At 42.2% G+C, this 16,510-nt stretch overlaps 1 protein-coding gene across 1 annotated transcript; it reads left to right on the top strand.

Moving 5' to 3' along the window:
* Positions 1-3,218: 3,218 nt before the first annotated feature.
* LOC138902095 (uncharacterized) lies at positions 3,219-15,685 on the top strand. Its single transcript, XM_070189906.1, has 7 exons — positions 3,219-3,851; positions 3,912-4,155; positions 4,294-4,345; positions 5,398-5,502; positions 12,724-12,977; positions 14,250-14,446; positions 15,437-15,685. The coding sequence occupies exons 1-7, from the start codon at positions 3,219-3,221 to the stop codon at positions 15,683-15,685; spliced, it is 1,734 nt and encodes a 577-aa protein (XP_070046007.1).
* The last annotated feature ends 825 nt before the right edge of the window (positions 15,686-16,510 follow it).

The following is a 16,510-nucleotide window of genomic DNA, read 5'->3' as shown; positions in this document are numbered from 1 at the left end:
CCTTTTGGCCCAAAAATACTATTAACCTATTAGAAATGGCTCAAAAATGCCCCTCATCCACCTTTTGGCCCAAAAATGCCATTAACATTTTCTTTAGTATCAAAAGTGCCTCTTGAACTAACAGTTGACTGTATGGGGGCTTTTTGCAAATTTTCGTGGCACTCTTTGATTGTTCATCATTAAGAAACTTTAGCTTTTGTCATTAAAGTGAGTGTCAATATCTGCATTTTAACACAAAAAACTGTATTTTTTCAGTTGCTAAAATGCAGGTAGTTAACTTTAAAATAGCAACTTTAGAAATGTTAAAATATATTAAAATTTTAGCCCAATAAATGAAACCAATTTTAACATCATGAAAGAACCAAACACTAACTGAAAACAGTACCACCAGCTTGAAAATTGGAACCAATTTTTAAGTGAAGAAAGCATACAACCATGTCAATTAATACTTACACCAGAAGAATAATTTTTTTTACACAGCAAAAAATGAAATTGTGATAATAAACTTGAAAGGAAGAAAAGAAAAGAAAAATTTAAGTAACCGAAAGAGAAAAGAAAGAGTTGAAAAACCCTATTAGAATTTGTGGGTTAAGTCTAATTATTCTTTTCTTAATGTTGACCAATCAAAAAGTACCACGTGGATTTGCAAAAAGCCCCACAGTCACCTGATAGTTAAAGGGGCACTTTCATACTAAAGAAAACGTTAATGGCATTTCTGGGCCAAAAGGTGGACGAGGGCAGTTTTGAGTTATTTCTAATAGGTAAAGGGTATTTATGACCTTTTTCCGTTCATTAAATAACAATTGATTAAACTAATTCACTGATTACAAAGGCAGATTTGGTAGAGCGGATAAGGGTCTCATTTGCCCTTCTACTATCATAAATAGGCCTTATTTATCCTCCGTTTAATTTTTCTATCAAAAATATCCTTACTGTTATACATTAGGTTCATATTTTCCCCTTACACGTTAAACATAGTTACATTTTCCCTTCGTTATACTTTAGGATCATATTTACCCCTCTTCTCCTCAAAAAGGGTTACATTTGTCCTTCGTTATATTTTTTTGACATATTTATCCTTACTATTATACCCTACATTTACCCTCATCTGGTAGATCACTATGTCCCACCTTTATTTTCCTACATGGCGCCTATGTAGATTTTTTTACTTCCAATTTAAATATGGGCACTATGATGACCCAAAATGTCATCTTTAAGTTTAATAATTAATTATATATTCTAACACCTCAAAAAGTACTATTTATCATTCATCGACTTGCGAGCGCAGTCCGTAAAATTTTTCAAAAAGTGTTTATGTGAAAAATTGATTAAAATGTGAATTAGAGCTTTAAAACACAACTGAGTTGACTTTGGTCAACAATTTGAGTAAACGGACTCGGATTAGTATTTTGATAGTTCTAGTAGGTCCGTATAGTGATTTGGGACCTGGGTACATACCCGAAATCAAATTCTGAGGTCCCTAGCCCAAGATATGAATTTTGATAAAAAAATTAAATGTTTAAGTTCAAATAGTGACCGGATATCAAATTTTGTGCAAACGACCCCGGAATAGAATTTTGATGATTCCAACATCTCCGTATGGTGATTTTGGACTTAGTAGAGTGATTGAAATTTTATTTGCAAGTCCGTAGTGAAATTAGGCTTGAAATGACTAGATACGAGTCGATCGAAGTCGGAAAATCGAGGAAAAAACATAATACTTGGTTAAATTGGAGCAAGGCGAGGTAAGTGGCTTGTCTAACCTTGTGTGGGGGACATTTTCCCTAGGATTGATATTGATGTGATTATTGAAATATATTGAAAGTCGTGTACACGAGGTGACAAGTGTGTACACGGGCTAAATGTGAAAGATTATATTTTTAAATTGTGTAGATCACTATTGCGCATTTATTTAATTATTTTATCTTATTATATTCTTCATCATTGATCTGAAATATATACCTTAAATTTGTTTGACCTTTTCCTGCTAATTATTTTACTTGTTTAGTTGAAACTTGGTTTCTTTTATTATGTGCATTATTTGAAGGTTAATTTTCTTTAAATTAAATATTATTAATATGAAGTATTTGACATTTTTTTAAATTTAATATTGAAGTAACGTATTAAAGATTTTGAAATATTATTTTTCTGAATTATTTATTCCTGAATATTTTTGTAAGATTTTCGTACTCATTGTGATGAAGCCGTGAACTCTTTATTGTGAAAAAATATTGTTGTTGAATTATTTTGGCAAATTAAATTATTTGAGCACTTGAGGTGCAAATTGTGATATTGATAAGGAAATGAGATATTGTGAATTTATTTATGATTTGGGACTACGAGACGGTACCTCGTGAGTGCCCTTGTTGATATTGATTTATGGCCACAGTTGCCTTTGATTATTGTTGTGATTTTCTTAATGTTAAAAGGAATTCTGTTTTGATTCCACGAGATATTATTTGCCATTATTTTGTATAATTAAATGGTGACATGCTACTTGATTCATTTTCATTGTCATTTTATTTAATTATATTGTTAAACATTTTGCCATGCCATTATTATTTTCCAGTAGGACCTGACTTGACCTCGTCACTACTCTACCAAGGTTAGGCTTGGCACTTACTGGGTACCGCTGTGGTGTACTCATACTACACTTCTGCACATCTTTTTGTGCAGATTCAGGTACTCCATACCAGCGCCGACATCAGTGAGTTACCTGTACACGGAGACTTCGAGGTATATCTGTCAGCATCTGCAGACTCCGGAGTCCCCTTCTATCATTATTATATTGCTTCCCTACTTTCTTTAGACCTTAATATATATATATATATATATATATAGAGAGAGAGATTGAGGATAAAATTCTAAGAAACTTGTGACGTATTTCTACCAGGTTTTGGGAGTTGTAGTTATGTTAAGTTTCAGATTTCTATTTTTTTCCGCATTGGTAGGCTTACCTAGTCTTAGAGACTAGGTGCCATCACGACATCCTATGGAGGGAATTTGGGGTCGTGAAAAGTTGGTATCAGAGCCTTAGGTTCATAGGTGTTATGAGTCACAAGCAGGTTTAGTAGAGTCTTGCGGATCGGTACAGAGATGTCTGTACTTATCTTCGAGAGGCTATGGTACTGTTAGGAAATATTCACTACTTTGATTCCTTATCGTGTGTATTTGTTGACTTCAAAATTTTAAACTATTGTCTTTCTATTCTCTCACAGATGGTGAGGACACGCACAACTAGATCTGATGATCAGACACTTGCGCCCCCTGTTGTAGCCGCAAGAGGCTGGGGCCGGGGCAGAGGCCGAGAAAGACCACGTGGTGCAGCCAGAGTATCTGCACGAGCTGCTGTACCAGAGCCACCAGTAGCTCCAGTTGGAGAGCAGGGACCTAAGATACTTGTCACTACTCCTGCACTTCAGGAGACTCTTGCCATGTTTTTGAGCATGTCTGGCACTTTAGCTCAGGCAAGGTTAATTCCACTTGCTCCTGCCACATCTCAGGCTGGGGGAGGAGCACAGACTCCCACCGCCCATACTCCTGAGACATGGGCCCAAGTTGACCATGCCCCAAAGGTTATACCAGTGCAGCCAGTTGTCCCAGTTCGGCCTGAGATTAGGACATCAGATTCAAAGGCGGAGCAGCTCAGGCTTGAAAGGTACAATAAGTATCACCCTCCCACTTTCAGCGGTTTAGCTTCAGAGGATGCTCAGGGTTTTCAGGAGGAATGTCACTATATCCTTTGTACTATGGGTATTGTGCATTCCAGTGAGGTTTCTTTCTTGACATTCCAATTTAGAGGAGCAGCCTACCAGTGGTGGCAGGCATATGAGTTGGATAGTCCAGCTGAGGCAACTTCACTTACTTGGACTCAATTTTCAGATATGTTCTTAAGGGAGTATGTTCATCAGAGTCTTAGAGATTCATGGCACGCAGAGTTTGAGCAGGTGCGCCAGGATTCTATGACTGTGTTGGAATATGCAGTCCGATTCAATGATTTGGCTAGGCATGCACCAACCTTAGTTGCTACTATTCGAGAGCGGGTTCGCAGATTTATTGAGGGTCTCCACCCTAGTATCAGATACAGTATGGCCCGAGAGCTAGAGATGGACATCACATACGAACAGGTGATGTCAATTGCTAGGAGATTAGAAGGTATGTGGACTCGGGAGAGGGAAGAGAGGGAAGCTAAGAGACCCTGAGATTCTAGCACATATAATAATTCTCATTCCCTAGTTGCAGCCCGTCATGGTATAGTTTATGTGAGTCATCCTATTCATTCACCACTTCCAGCTTCTAGTGGTATTCCGGTTACTCCCAGACGACATGTTCCATATTATGCACCGTCAGTGTTTTCTGTACCTCATGTACGAGGTGCTTTCAACGGGCAGTCTAGTCGATCAGGCCCGAACCAGTCCCAATAGCGACATCTTCCGAGGGCTTGTTTTGAGTGTGGTGACACTCGTCATATTATGAGAGATTGCCCCAGATTTAGGAGGGGTGCACTTCCACGGATTTCTCAGCCCTACCTATACCACATGGCCCTCAGGCTTCTCAAGCCATGATTACTGCACCAGTTTCCACTCCAGCTGCACAGCTAGCTAGAGGTGGAGGTCGGGCATATAGAGGTCGCCCTAGAGGGGGAGGCCAGGCCAGATATTATGCCCTTCCTGCTAGAACAGAAGTCATTGCATCTGATTCTATTATCATAGATATTATTCTCGTTTGTCATAGAGATGCATCTGTCTTATTTGATCCAGGCTCCACTTATTCTTATGTGTCATCTTATTTTTCCCCTTATTTGGGCGTATCACGTGATTTCTTGAGTTCTTCTATTTATGTATCTACACCCGTAGGTGAATCTATTATTGTGGACTGCGTGTATCGGTCGTGTTTAATTGTTATCAGTGGTTTTGAGACCAGAGTCAATTTATTATTGCTCAATATGGTGGATTTCGATATTATTTTGGGCATGGACTGGTTGTCGCCCTATCACGCTATTCTTGATTGTTACACCATGATGGTGACATTGGCTATGTCAGGTCTACCGCGGCTAGAGTAGAGAGGTACCTCGGATCATGTTCCTAGCAGGGTTGTTTCATTTATTAAAGCTCAACGAATGGTTGAGAAGGGGTATGATGCGTATCTGGCCTATGTGAAAGATTTTAGTATTGATACTCATACTATGGAGTCAGTTCCTGTAGTAATGTGTTTTCCTGATGTATTTCCAGCAAATCTACCGGGTATGCCACCCGACATGGATATTGACTTTGGAATTGATTCATTATCGGGTACTTAGCCCATTTCTATTCCACTATATCGTATGGCCCCAACAGAGTTGAAAGAATTAAAATATTAGTTACAGGAGTTGCTTGATAAGGGTTTCATTTGTCTTAGTGTATCGCCTTGGGGTGCTCATATCTTATTTGTGAAGAAGAAGGATGGTTCTATGCAGATGTGTATTGGTTACTGCCAACTGAACAAGGCTACAGTGAAGAACAGGTATCCATTGCCACAAATTAATGATCTATTTGATGAGCTTCAGGGTGCCAAAGTGTTCTCTAAGATCGACTTACGTTCAGGCTATCATAAGTTGAAGATTCAAGAGCCAGATATCCCGAAGACTGCTTTGAGGACTCGGTACGGTCATTACGAGTTCCTTGTGATGTCTTTTGGGCTGACCAACACCCCAGCAACATTTATGCACTTAATAAATAGTGTATTCATCCCTATCTTGATTCTTTTGTCATTGTGTTTATTGACGACATTCTGGTGTATTCTTGGAGTCGGGAAGATCATGAACAACACCTGAAGACTGTGCTTCAGACTTTGAGAGAAAAGAAATTATATGCAAAATTTCCTAAGTGTGAATTCTGGCTTGGTTCGGTGGGATTTTTGGGTCATATAGTTTCATGTGATGGGATAAAGGAATATCCGAAGAAGATTGAAGCAGTGCAGAGTTGGTCCAGACCGTCCTCAGTTACGGAAATTTAGAGTTTCCTTGATTTGGAAGGGTATTATCGCCGATTTGTAAAGGGTTTCTCTTCTATTACTACATCTATGACCAAATTGACCAAAAAGGGTGCTCCATTCAGGTAGACCGATGAATGTGAGGAGAGCTTCCAAAAGCTCAAGACAACTTTGACTACAACCCCAGTATTGGTATTACCTACAGGTTCATGGTCTTATACTGTGTATTGTGGCGCGTCACATATTGGTCTCGACGCAGTGTTGATGCAAGACGGTAGGGTGATTGCCCACGCGTCCAGACGGTTAAAGGTGCATGATAAGGATTACCATGTACATGACCTTGAGTTAGCAAATATTGTTCATGCCTTGAAGATTTGGCGGCATTATTTGTACGGTGTCCATTGTGAGGTCTACACTGATCACCGAAGCTTACAACATCTGCTTAAACAGAAGGATCTTAATTTGCGGCAGTGGAGGTGGTTGGAGTTGCTTATGGATTATGATACCATCATTCTCTATCATCTTGGGAAGGCCAATATAGTGGCTGATACCTTGAGTCGTAAGGCGGAAAGTTTGGGTAGCTTAGCATATTTACCGGTAGAAAAGAGGCCTTTAGCCTTGGATGTTCAGGCCTTGGCCAACAGTTTGTCAGATTGGATGTTTCCGAGCCGAGTCGAGTTCTAGCTTGTGTGGTTTCTCAGTCTTCTCTTTATGATCGTATCAGGGAGCGTCAGTATGATAACCCTTATTTGCTTATTCTTAAGGATACAGTTCATCACAGTGATGCCAAAGAAGTCAACATTGGAGATGACGGTGTATTACGGGTGTAGGGCAAGCTATGTGTACCCAATGTAGATGGCTTGCGTGAGTTAATTCTCCAGGAGGCTCATAGTTCGCGGTACTCCATTCATCCGGGTGCTGCAAAGATGTATCAGGACTTGAGACATCACTATTGGTGGAGGTGGATGAAGAAAGACATAGTGGAGTATGTAGCTCGGTGTCTAAATTGTCAACAAATGAACTATGAGCATTAGCGACCGGGTAGATTGCTTCAGAAGTTAGAGATTCCAGAATGGAAATGGGAGTAGATCACTATGGATTTTGTTATTGGACTTCCATGGACTCAGCGGAAGTTTGATGCAGTTTAGGTGATTGTGGATAGGATGACCAAGTCATCTCATTTCATTCCGGTGATGACTACCTACTCTTCCGAGCAGTTGGCTCGAATCTATATTCACGAGATTGTCTGACTTCACAGCATACCGAAATCTATCATCTCTAACAGGGGTACACGGTTTTGAAGGGCTGTACAATGAGAGTTGGGTACTCGTATGGAGTTGAGTACAACATTTTACCCTCAGACAGACGGGCAATCCGAATGCACTATTCAGATACTGGAGGATATGCTTCGTGCGTGTGTGATAGATTTTGGGGATGCTTGGGACCAGTTCTTACCACTTGCTGAGTTTGCTTACAACAATACTTACCAGTAGAGCATTCAGATGGCTCCGTATGAGGCCTTGTATGGTAGGCGGTGCCGATCTCCAGTGGGTTGGTTCAAACTGGGCGAGGCTAGGCCATTGGGTACATACTTGGTTCAAGATGCCCTGGAAAAAGTTAAGTTGATTCATGATCGACTTCGTATAGCCCAATCTAGGCAGAAGAGTTATGCGGATCGGAAGGTTCGTGATGTTGCATTCATGGTTGGTGAGCGGGTGCTGCTTCGGGTTTCGCCTATGAAGGGGGTAATGAGGTTCGGGAAGAAGGGCAAGTTGAGCCCTAGGTATATTGGACCTTTTGAGATTCTTGACAGAGTTGGAGAGGTGGCTTACAGACGTGCACTACCACCTAGTCTCTCTACAGTTCATCCAATATTTCATGTTTCTATGCTTCGGAAATATCACGGCAATCCGTCTCATGTGTTAGACTTCAGTTCGGTTCAGTTGGACAAAGATCTATCTTATGTTGAGGAACTAGTGGCTATTTTAGATAAGCAGGTTCTAAAGATGAGGTCAAAGAACATTGCTTCCGTCAAGGTTCGGTGGAGGGGTCATCCGGTCGAGGAGGCGACTTGGGAGACCGAGCATGATATACGCAACTGTTATCCACACTTATTCACAAACTCAGGTACTTTTTCTAACTCCGTTCGAGGACAAACGTTTATTTTAGAGGTGGAGAATATGATTACCCAAAATATCATCTTTAAATTTAATAATTAATTATGTGTTCTAAGACCTCGAAAAGCTCTATTCATCATTCTTCAACTTGCGTTCATAGTCCGTAAAATTTTCCGCAAAGTTTTTATGTGAATAATGGGTTAAAATGTGAATTAGAGCTTTAAAACTCAACTGAGTTGACTTTGGTCAACCTTTTGAGCAAACGGACTCGGATCAATATTTTGACAGTTCCGGTAGGTCCGTATCAAGATTTGGGACTTGGGCGTATGCCCGGAATCAAATTCCGAGGTCCCTAGCCCGAGATATGAAATTTTGATGAAAAATTAAAAGTTTAAGTTCAAATAGTGATCAGATGTCGAATTATGTGCAAACGACCCCAGAATAGAATTTTGATGATTCTGACAGCCCTGTATGGTAATTTTGGACTTAGAAGCATAATCGAAATTTTATTTGGAAGTCCGTAATGAAATTAGGCTTGAAATAACTAGATACGAGTGGATCTAAGTCGGATTGGTATTGATGTGATTATTGAAATTTGTTAAAAGTCGTGTACACGAGGTGATGAGTATGTACACGGGCTAAATGTGAAAGATTATATTTTTAAATTGTGTAGATCATTGTTGCGCATTTATTAAATTATTTTAGCTTGTTGTATTCTTCATCATTGATCTGAAATATATACCTTAAATTTGTTTGACCTTTTCCTACTAATTGTTTTACATGTTTAGTTGAAACTTGGTTTCTTTTATTCTGTGCATTATTTAAAGGTTTATTTTCTTTAAACTAAATATTATTAATATGAAGTATTTGACATTTTTTTAAATTTGACATTGAAGAAACGTATTAAAGATTTTGAAATATTATTTTTCTGAATTATTTATTCCTGAATATTTTTGTATGATCTTCGTACTCATTGTGATGGAGCCGTGAACTCTTTATTGTGAAAAAATATTGTCGTTGAATTATTTTGGCAAGTTAAATTATTTGAGCACTTGAGGTGCAAATTGCGATATTTATACGCATGCGGTGGTATAAGGTCTGTGTATTGAAACGCATGTGGTGAGATAAGAGTAGCTTGATACGCGTGGCTAGTAGGGGGAAACTACTATAAGTCCCGCGGTGTAATAAGGATGGCTAAAACGCGGGATGTTATTTCGAGATAAATGCTTTCTTTAAAATAAATTGTGAAGGCTCCCGCGGTGAGATAATGTAACTACCCGGCCGGTCGTTTCGAGAGTTATAGCCCCATTTTCCCTATTTCTACTTCTTTTTGTGTTATTCAGCTATATTATGTTGTATCGGGTTAGTTGGTTAGGGTCCGAAAGAAACTCGGAGTGAAATGAGACACTTAGTCTCATAATTAAAAAACATTAAGTTAGAAAAGTGGACCGGATATGAACTTATGTGTAAACGACCTTGGATTCAAATTCTGATAATTCAATAGCTCTGTATGGTGATTTTGGGATTAGGAGCGTGTCCGGAATATTATTTGGAGGTCCATGGTAGAATTAGGCTTGAACTGGCGAAATTGGAAATTTGGCGATTTCGGTCAGCAGTGAAAAATTTAATATCAGGGTCGGAATGGAATTCCGGAAGTTGGAGTAGGTTCGTTGTATCATTTGTGACGTGTGTGTAAAATTTAAGGTCATTCAGATGTGGTTTGGTTGATTTCAGCATCGGTTGCCGAATTTGAAAATTTAGAAGTTCTTAGGCTTGAATCCGAGGGTAATTTGGTGTTTGAATATTGTTTTGAGTGATTCAAAGGTTCGACTAAGTTTGTATGTTAATATAGGACTTGTTGGAATCTATGGTTGAGGTCCTGAGGGCCTCGGGGTGATTTTGGGTGGTTAACGGATTAGTCGAAGTTGGAATTTGCAGCTAGACCTGCTGCTTCTGCTATTTCCGCACCTACGGAAGAAAGCGTCACATGTGCGAGGCCGCTGGTGCACGTGGGGAGTGCGCAGGTGCGGGAGATACTGGTCCAAGTCTGAGAACGTAGGTGCGAAGAATTGGCCGCATCTGCGGGCCCGCAGATGCGAGGCCTTGAGCGCAAATGCGGAGATGAGGAGTTTGGGCTGGTTTCGTAGATGCGCACCTGGGACCGCAAGTGCAAGGAAGGTGTCCGCAGGTACAAAAGATGGGTAATTAAGTGAGTTGAGCAGGTGCGGCTCCTTGGACTGTAGGTGCGGTCGCGCGGGTGCGAGAATATAGCCGCAGGTGCGAAAAAACTGGGCAGAAACCATAAATAGAACCCTTCGCGATTTTGGTGCATTCTTCACCATTTTTATTTAGTTTTTCCCGTTGTTTAATCAGTATAATTAGTGAAAATGAGGGGTAAGGCTTGGAATATTTGTAGAGTAAATTATGGATTTGAAGGACCAAACGATGTCATATTTTGATGAATTTGGTATGGTTAGACTCGTGAGTGAATGAGCTTTCTAGTTTTGTAATTTTTTTTGGATTTCGAGATGTGGACCCGGGGGCCGGGTTTGAGCCAATTTCGGGTTTTGATATGATTTTGTAGTTTTTCTTGTGGAATTCATTCCATTAGCGCTTATTAATGGTATTGTACAGATTGTGAATAGATTCGGAGCATTTGGAGGCCGAGTCCAGAGGCAAGAACATTGGGGGTTAGATATTTGACCGGATTCGAGGTAAGTAACGATTGTAAATCTAGTCATGAGGGTACGAAACCCCAGATTTTGTATCATTCCACTATTTTTAGTGATGCACATGCTAGGTGGCGGGCGTGTGGGCGTGCACTATTAGAGATTTGTGACTTGGTCCGTCCCGTAGCAACTGTAAAGTTGCATACTTTGTTGAAACTATATGATACTTATATTTTTTAGAAAGAATTTCTGTAAATTGGGTTGAATGCTATGTTTGGGCCTTGCGCCAATGCTGTTTGGATCCTTAGGGGCTGTTTCTTACCATCCTCTCATTGTTTTCGATTGGAAATCCATACTCAGACATGTTATACTTGTTTACCGCATAACTTAGTTTTATGACTCTATTTTGATGCATATAAATATTTTGGGCCGAATGCCCTGATTTACAGAAATGCCTGAGTGGCTTGAGAGGTTTATGACTGAGTGAAGCCGAGGGCCTGATTTGTGAGGATGAGTGTGGATCGGCACTGCCCGCATGCAGCATACTTTATTATTATGGCACATGAGTTGTCCGTGCAGCACGTGAGTTATTCGTGCAGATTATAGTGCTTGGGCTGAAGGAGCCCCTCCGGAGTCTGTACACACCCCCAGTGAGCGTAGGTACCTACTGAGTGCGAGTGCCGAGTGCTGAGTGACTGGGAGGCATGAAGGATTGTGAGGTATGCCCGAGGGGCAAGAGTGATTGTGACGTATGCCCGAGTGGCACGAGTGACTGTGAGGTTTGCCCGAGGGGCTGTATACGAGTGATGTTTTGCCCGAGGGGCTGTTTACGATTTCATCATTTTGCTCACCTTTGCATTGAGTCTTTGTTTGAAAAACTGTGGGAAAAATATCTTTAACTGATTTTTACTGAAATCGGATTTAAATGAGATGATTTGATTCAAACACTGATTTTTGAAGCATGTTGTACTTTACTGAGATTTCATGATAAGAACATTATATGTTTTATTGCTCGTCACTACTGCTCAGTCTTTATTTATTTTTGTTACTAACTGAGTTGGCGTACTCACGTTACTCCGTGCACCTTGTGTGCAGATTTAGGTGTAGCTGGACACGGTAGCGGTTATTGAATGTTCTGGTTGTAGATTTTCTTGGAGATAGCAAGGTAGTTGTTTGGCGAACGCAACCCCTGCTCTTCTCCCTCTTATCCTCCTCTAGTTGTAATTAGCTATTTTCCAGGCTGAGTTAGCCTTCATATTGTTAGACAGATTGTAGTAGATGCTTATGATTAGTGACACCAGGATGTCTCGATTTTCTTTTACGCACTTTTGTTTTTCTTTGATTTGAACTCCTTAAATGAAGGTTTTATGTTAAATAACATTGAAATTATATTTGAAATGAAAATATCGGTTTTGTTTGGAAATGAGTCGTCTTGCCTAGTTGCACGATAGGCGCCATCATGACAGGTTAGGTTTTTGGGTCGTTACAGATTAGTATCAGAGCCTAGGTTACATAGGTCTCACGAGTCATGAGCGGGTTTAGTAGAGTCTTGCGGATTGGTATGGAGACGTCTATACTTATCTTCGAGAGGCTACAGAACCTTTAGGAAAAAATTTCCACATTCTTGAATTCTTATCGTGTGAATCTATTGATTCTAGTAACTAAACATCTGTTGTTTCATTCTCTCACAGATGGTGAGGACTCGTACTACCGGTCAGGAGGGCCAGCCACCTGTACCACCAGCCAGGGTCGCGAGAGGCCGAGGCCATGATGGAGGTCGTGGTAGGGGAAGAGGTGCAGCCCGTACAACAGCTGGGGCAGTACCTGCAGATCCACCGGTTGTCCCAGATCAGGACCAGGTTCTAGTTGTTGATGCACTATCCGAGCCACCACCTATGCCTATTATGATTTCAGGTCTTCAGGAGGCCCTAGCTCAGATTCTGACAGCGTGTACTGGCCTTGCTCAGGCGGTTTCTATTTCAACGGCCGCAGCCACTTCTCAGGCCGGGGGAGGCACTCAAACTCCCGTCTCGTGCACCGGAGGCACCACCAGCCCAGCCGGTTGCTGTTGCTCTAGATTATGTGGTTCCTGCTATGCCTGAGGATGATCAGCATGGGTTGGAGAGGTTTGGGAGTCTCCAGCCATCACCTTTTAGTGGCACAGAGAGAGAGGATGATCAGGACTTTTTGTACAGGTGTCAGAGGATACTCCGTACTGCTGGTATTTTGGAGACTTGTGGTTTCTCATTCACTACCTTTCAGTTTTCTGGGGCTGCACTCAGATGGTGGGAGACTTACGAGAGGCGCATGCCTGTTGGCGCAGCACCCCTTACTTGGAAGCAGTTCTCCGTGGTCTTTTTGGAAAAGTTCATGCCTCGATCCCGTAGAGAGGAGCTGCACAAACAATTTGAGCGGCTTCTCCGGGGTGATATGTCTGTGACACAGTATGAGATGTGGTTCTCCGAGTTGGCCCGTCATGCTATCTGGTTGGTTCCCACAGATAGGGAAAGGATCATGAGGTTTATTGATGGTCTCACTTATCAGCTACAGTTGCTTATGACCAGAGAGAGGGTATCGGGTGCTACTTTTGATGAGGTGGTCGACATTTATTAACAGGTTGTGATGGTTCGCGGTCAGGAGAGGATTGAGAGGGAGTTCAAGAGGCCTCGTGGTCAGGGTGGATTCAGCGGTGCTCCTTTTGGGGGTCCGTTCCAGCACGGTAAAGTCATCATTAAAGGCAGGCTCAGTCAGCTTGGCCATTTCATCGGGGTGCATCATATGGACATGGTTCTCACAGTTCTTATCAGGGCCACTCATAACTTAGTGCCCTACCAGTTCAGAGTTCGTCCCGTGCTCCACCTGTTCAGGTCTCTTCCGTGCCAGGTTCTTCTACCAATCATCCCGGTGCTAGGGGTTCCCTTCAGTTTCCGCCGCCAGCACCAGGGAGTTGTTTTGAGTGTGGGGAGTTAGGGCATATGTGGAGGCAGTGTCCTCATCATCACGGAGTTCTATCTCAGCAGAGGAGTCAGCCTCCGACTACAGCACCAGTTACCTAATCATCCGCCCAGTCAGCTCAGGGTGGAGATCAATCAGCTAAGGGTCGCCCTAGAGGGGGAGGCAGATCAGGGGGTGGTCATGCCCATTTCTATTCTCTCCCTGCTAGACCAGATGCTATTGCTTCAGATGCTGGGATTACAGGTATTGTCTTAGTTTGTCACAGAGATGCTTCGGTATTATTTGACCCTGGTTCCACGTATTCATATATTTCCTTGCATTTCGCCCATTTTATGGATATGCCCCGTGAGTCCTTAGTTTCATCTGTACATATATCTACTCCTGTGGGCGACACTATTATTGTGGACCGCGTATATTGGTCATGTGTGGTGATTATTGGGGGTCTGGAGACCCGAGTGGATCTATTATTGCTCAGTATGGTTGACTTTGATGTGATATTTGGGTATGGATTGGCTATCTCCATGTCATGCTGTTCTAGATTATCACGCTAAGATGGTGACGTTGGCTATGCCGGGAATTTTGAGGGATGAGTGGAGTGGTTATGTAGATTATGTACCAAGTAGGGTGATTTCATATTTGAAGGCTCAACGCATGGTTGAGAAGGGTTGCCCATCTTATTTGGCTTTTTTGAGGGATTTTAGTACAGAGACTCCTGTCATTGATTCTGTTCTGGTGGTACGTGATTTTCCGGATGTGTTTCCTGCAGACCTGTCAGCCACTCAGCCCATTTCTATTTCACCGTATCGTATGGCACCGGCGGAGTTGAAGGAATTGAAAGAACAACTTCAGGAACTCCTTGATAAGGGGTTTATTCGTCCTAGTGTATCACCTTGGGGTGAACCGGTTCTATTTGTGAAAAAGAAGGATGGTTCCATGAGAATGTGTATTGATTACAGGCAGTTGAACAAGGTCACAGTCAAGAATAAGTATCCTTTGCCTCGCATTGATGGTTTATTCGACCAGCTTCAGGGAGAGAGGGTGTTCTCCAATATTGATTTGAGGTCCGGTTATCACCAGCTGAAGATTCAGGATTCAGATATTCTTAAAACAGCTTTCAGAACCCGATATGGCCATTATGAGTTCTTGGTGATGTCTTTTGGGCTGACCAATGCCCCATTAGCATTCATGCATTTGATGAATAGTGTATTTTAACCCTAATTGGACTCATTCATTGTTGTATTCATTGATGACATCCTGGTGTACTCTCGTAACCAGGAGGAGCATGCTCAGCATTTGAAGATTGTATTACAGAGATTGAGGGAGGAGAAGCTTTATGCAAAGTTCTCCAAATGTGAGTTTTGGCTCAGTTCAATAGCATTCTTGGGACATGTGGTATCCAGTGAGGGTATTCAGGTGGATCTGAAGAAGATAGATGCGGTGCAAAGTTGGCCCAGACCGTCCTCAGCCACGGAGATTAGGAGCTTTCTTGGTTTGGTGGGTTACTACCGTCGCTTTGTGGAGGTATTTTCATCTATTGCATCGCCCTTGATCAAATTGACCCAAAAGGGTGCTCCATTTAGGTGGTCGGATGAATGTGAGGAGAACATTCAGAAGCTCAAGACTGCTTTGACCACAGCTACAGTGTTAGTTCTGCCATCAGCTTCAGGTTCTTACACTATGTATTGTGATGCCTCGAGGATAGGCATTGGTTGTGTTTTGACGCAGGAGGTAAGGATGATTGCCTATGACTCGCGCCAGTTGAAGACCCATGAGAAGAACTATCCTGTTCATGATCTTGAGTTAGCAGCCATTGTTCACTCCTTGAAGATTTGGCGTTATTATTTGTATGGGGTTCATTGTGAGATCTATATAGATCACCGGAGTCTGCAATATCTGTTAAAGAAGAAGGATCTTAATTTGCGTCAACGGAGATGGTTGGAGCTTCTTAAGGACTATGATATCACTATTTTGTAGCATCCGGGGAAGGCCAATGTGGTGGCCGACGCTTTGAGTCGCCGGGCAGAGAGTTTGGGGAGTTTAGCATATCTTCCAGTGGTAGAGAGACCTTTGGCATTGGATGTTCAGGCCTTAGCGGGCCAGCTTGTCAGATTGGATATTCCGGAGCCTAGTCGGGTATTGGCTTGTGTGGTCTCCAGGTATTCTCTTTATGACCGTATCAGGGAGCGTCAGTATGATGACCCCCACTTTCTCGTTCTTCAGGACAGGGTTCGGAGAGGTGATTCTAGGGATGTGAATATTGGTGATGACGGCGTGCTGAGAATGCAGGGCAGGATATGTGTGCCTAATGTAGATGGGCTTCGAGAGTTGATTCTTGAGGAGGCCCACAGCTCGCGGTACTCCATCCATCCAGGTGCCGCGAAGATGTACTAGGATTTGAGGCAGCACTATTGGTGGAGGTGGATGAAGAAGGATATAGTTGGGTTTGTGGCTCGGTGTCTCAACTGTCAGCAGGTTTAAGTATGAGCATCAGAGACCGGGTGGCTTGCTTCAGAGATTAGAGATCCCAGAGTGGATGTTGGAGCGGATCACCATGGACTTTGTAGTTGGGCTCCCACGGACTTCGAGGAAGTTCGATGCTATTTGGGTTATTCTGGATCGGATGACCAAGTTCGCACACTTCATTCCAGTTGGTACTACTTACTCTTCAGAGCGGTTGGCTGAGATTTACATCCGAGAGATTGTTCGCCTGCATGGTGTCCCAGTTTCCATTATTTTAGATAGGGGCACTCAGTTCACATCGCAGTTTTGGAGGGCCGTGCAGCAAGAGTTGGGTACGCG

Source organism: Nicotiana tomentosiformis, chromosome 11 (assembly GCF_000390325.3).
Source record: "Nicotiana tomentosiformis chromosome 11, ASM39032v3, whole genome shotgun sequence".
Classification (NCBI taxonomy): Eukaryota; Viridiplantae; Streptophyta; class Magnoliopsida; order Solanales; family Solanaceae; genus Nicotiana; species Nicotiana tomentosiformis.
The sequence above is the reverse complement of the archived record's forward strand: the minus strand, read 5'-3'. Positions and strand labels throughout refer to the sequence as shown.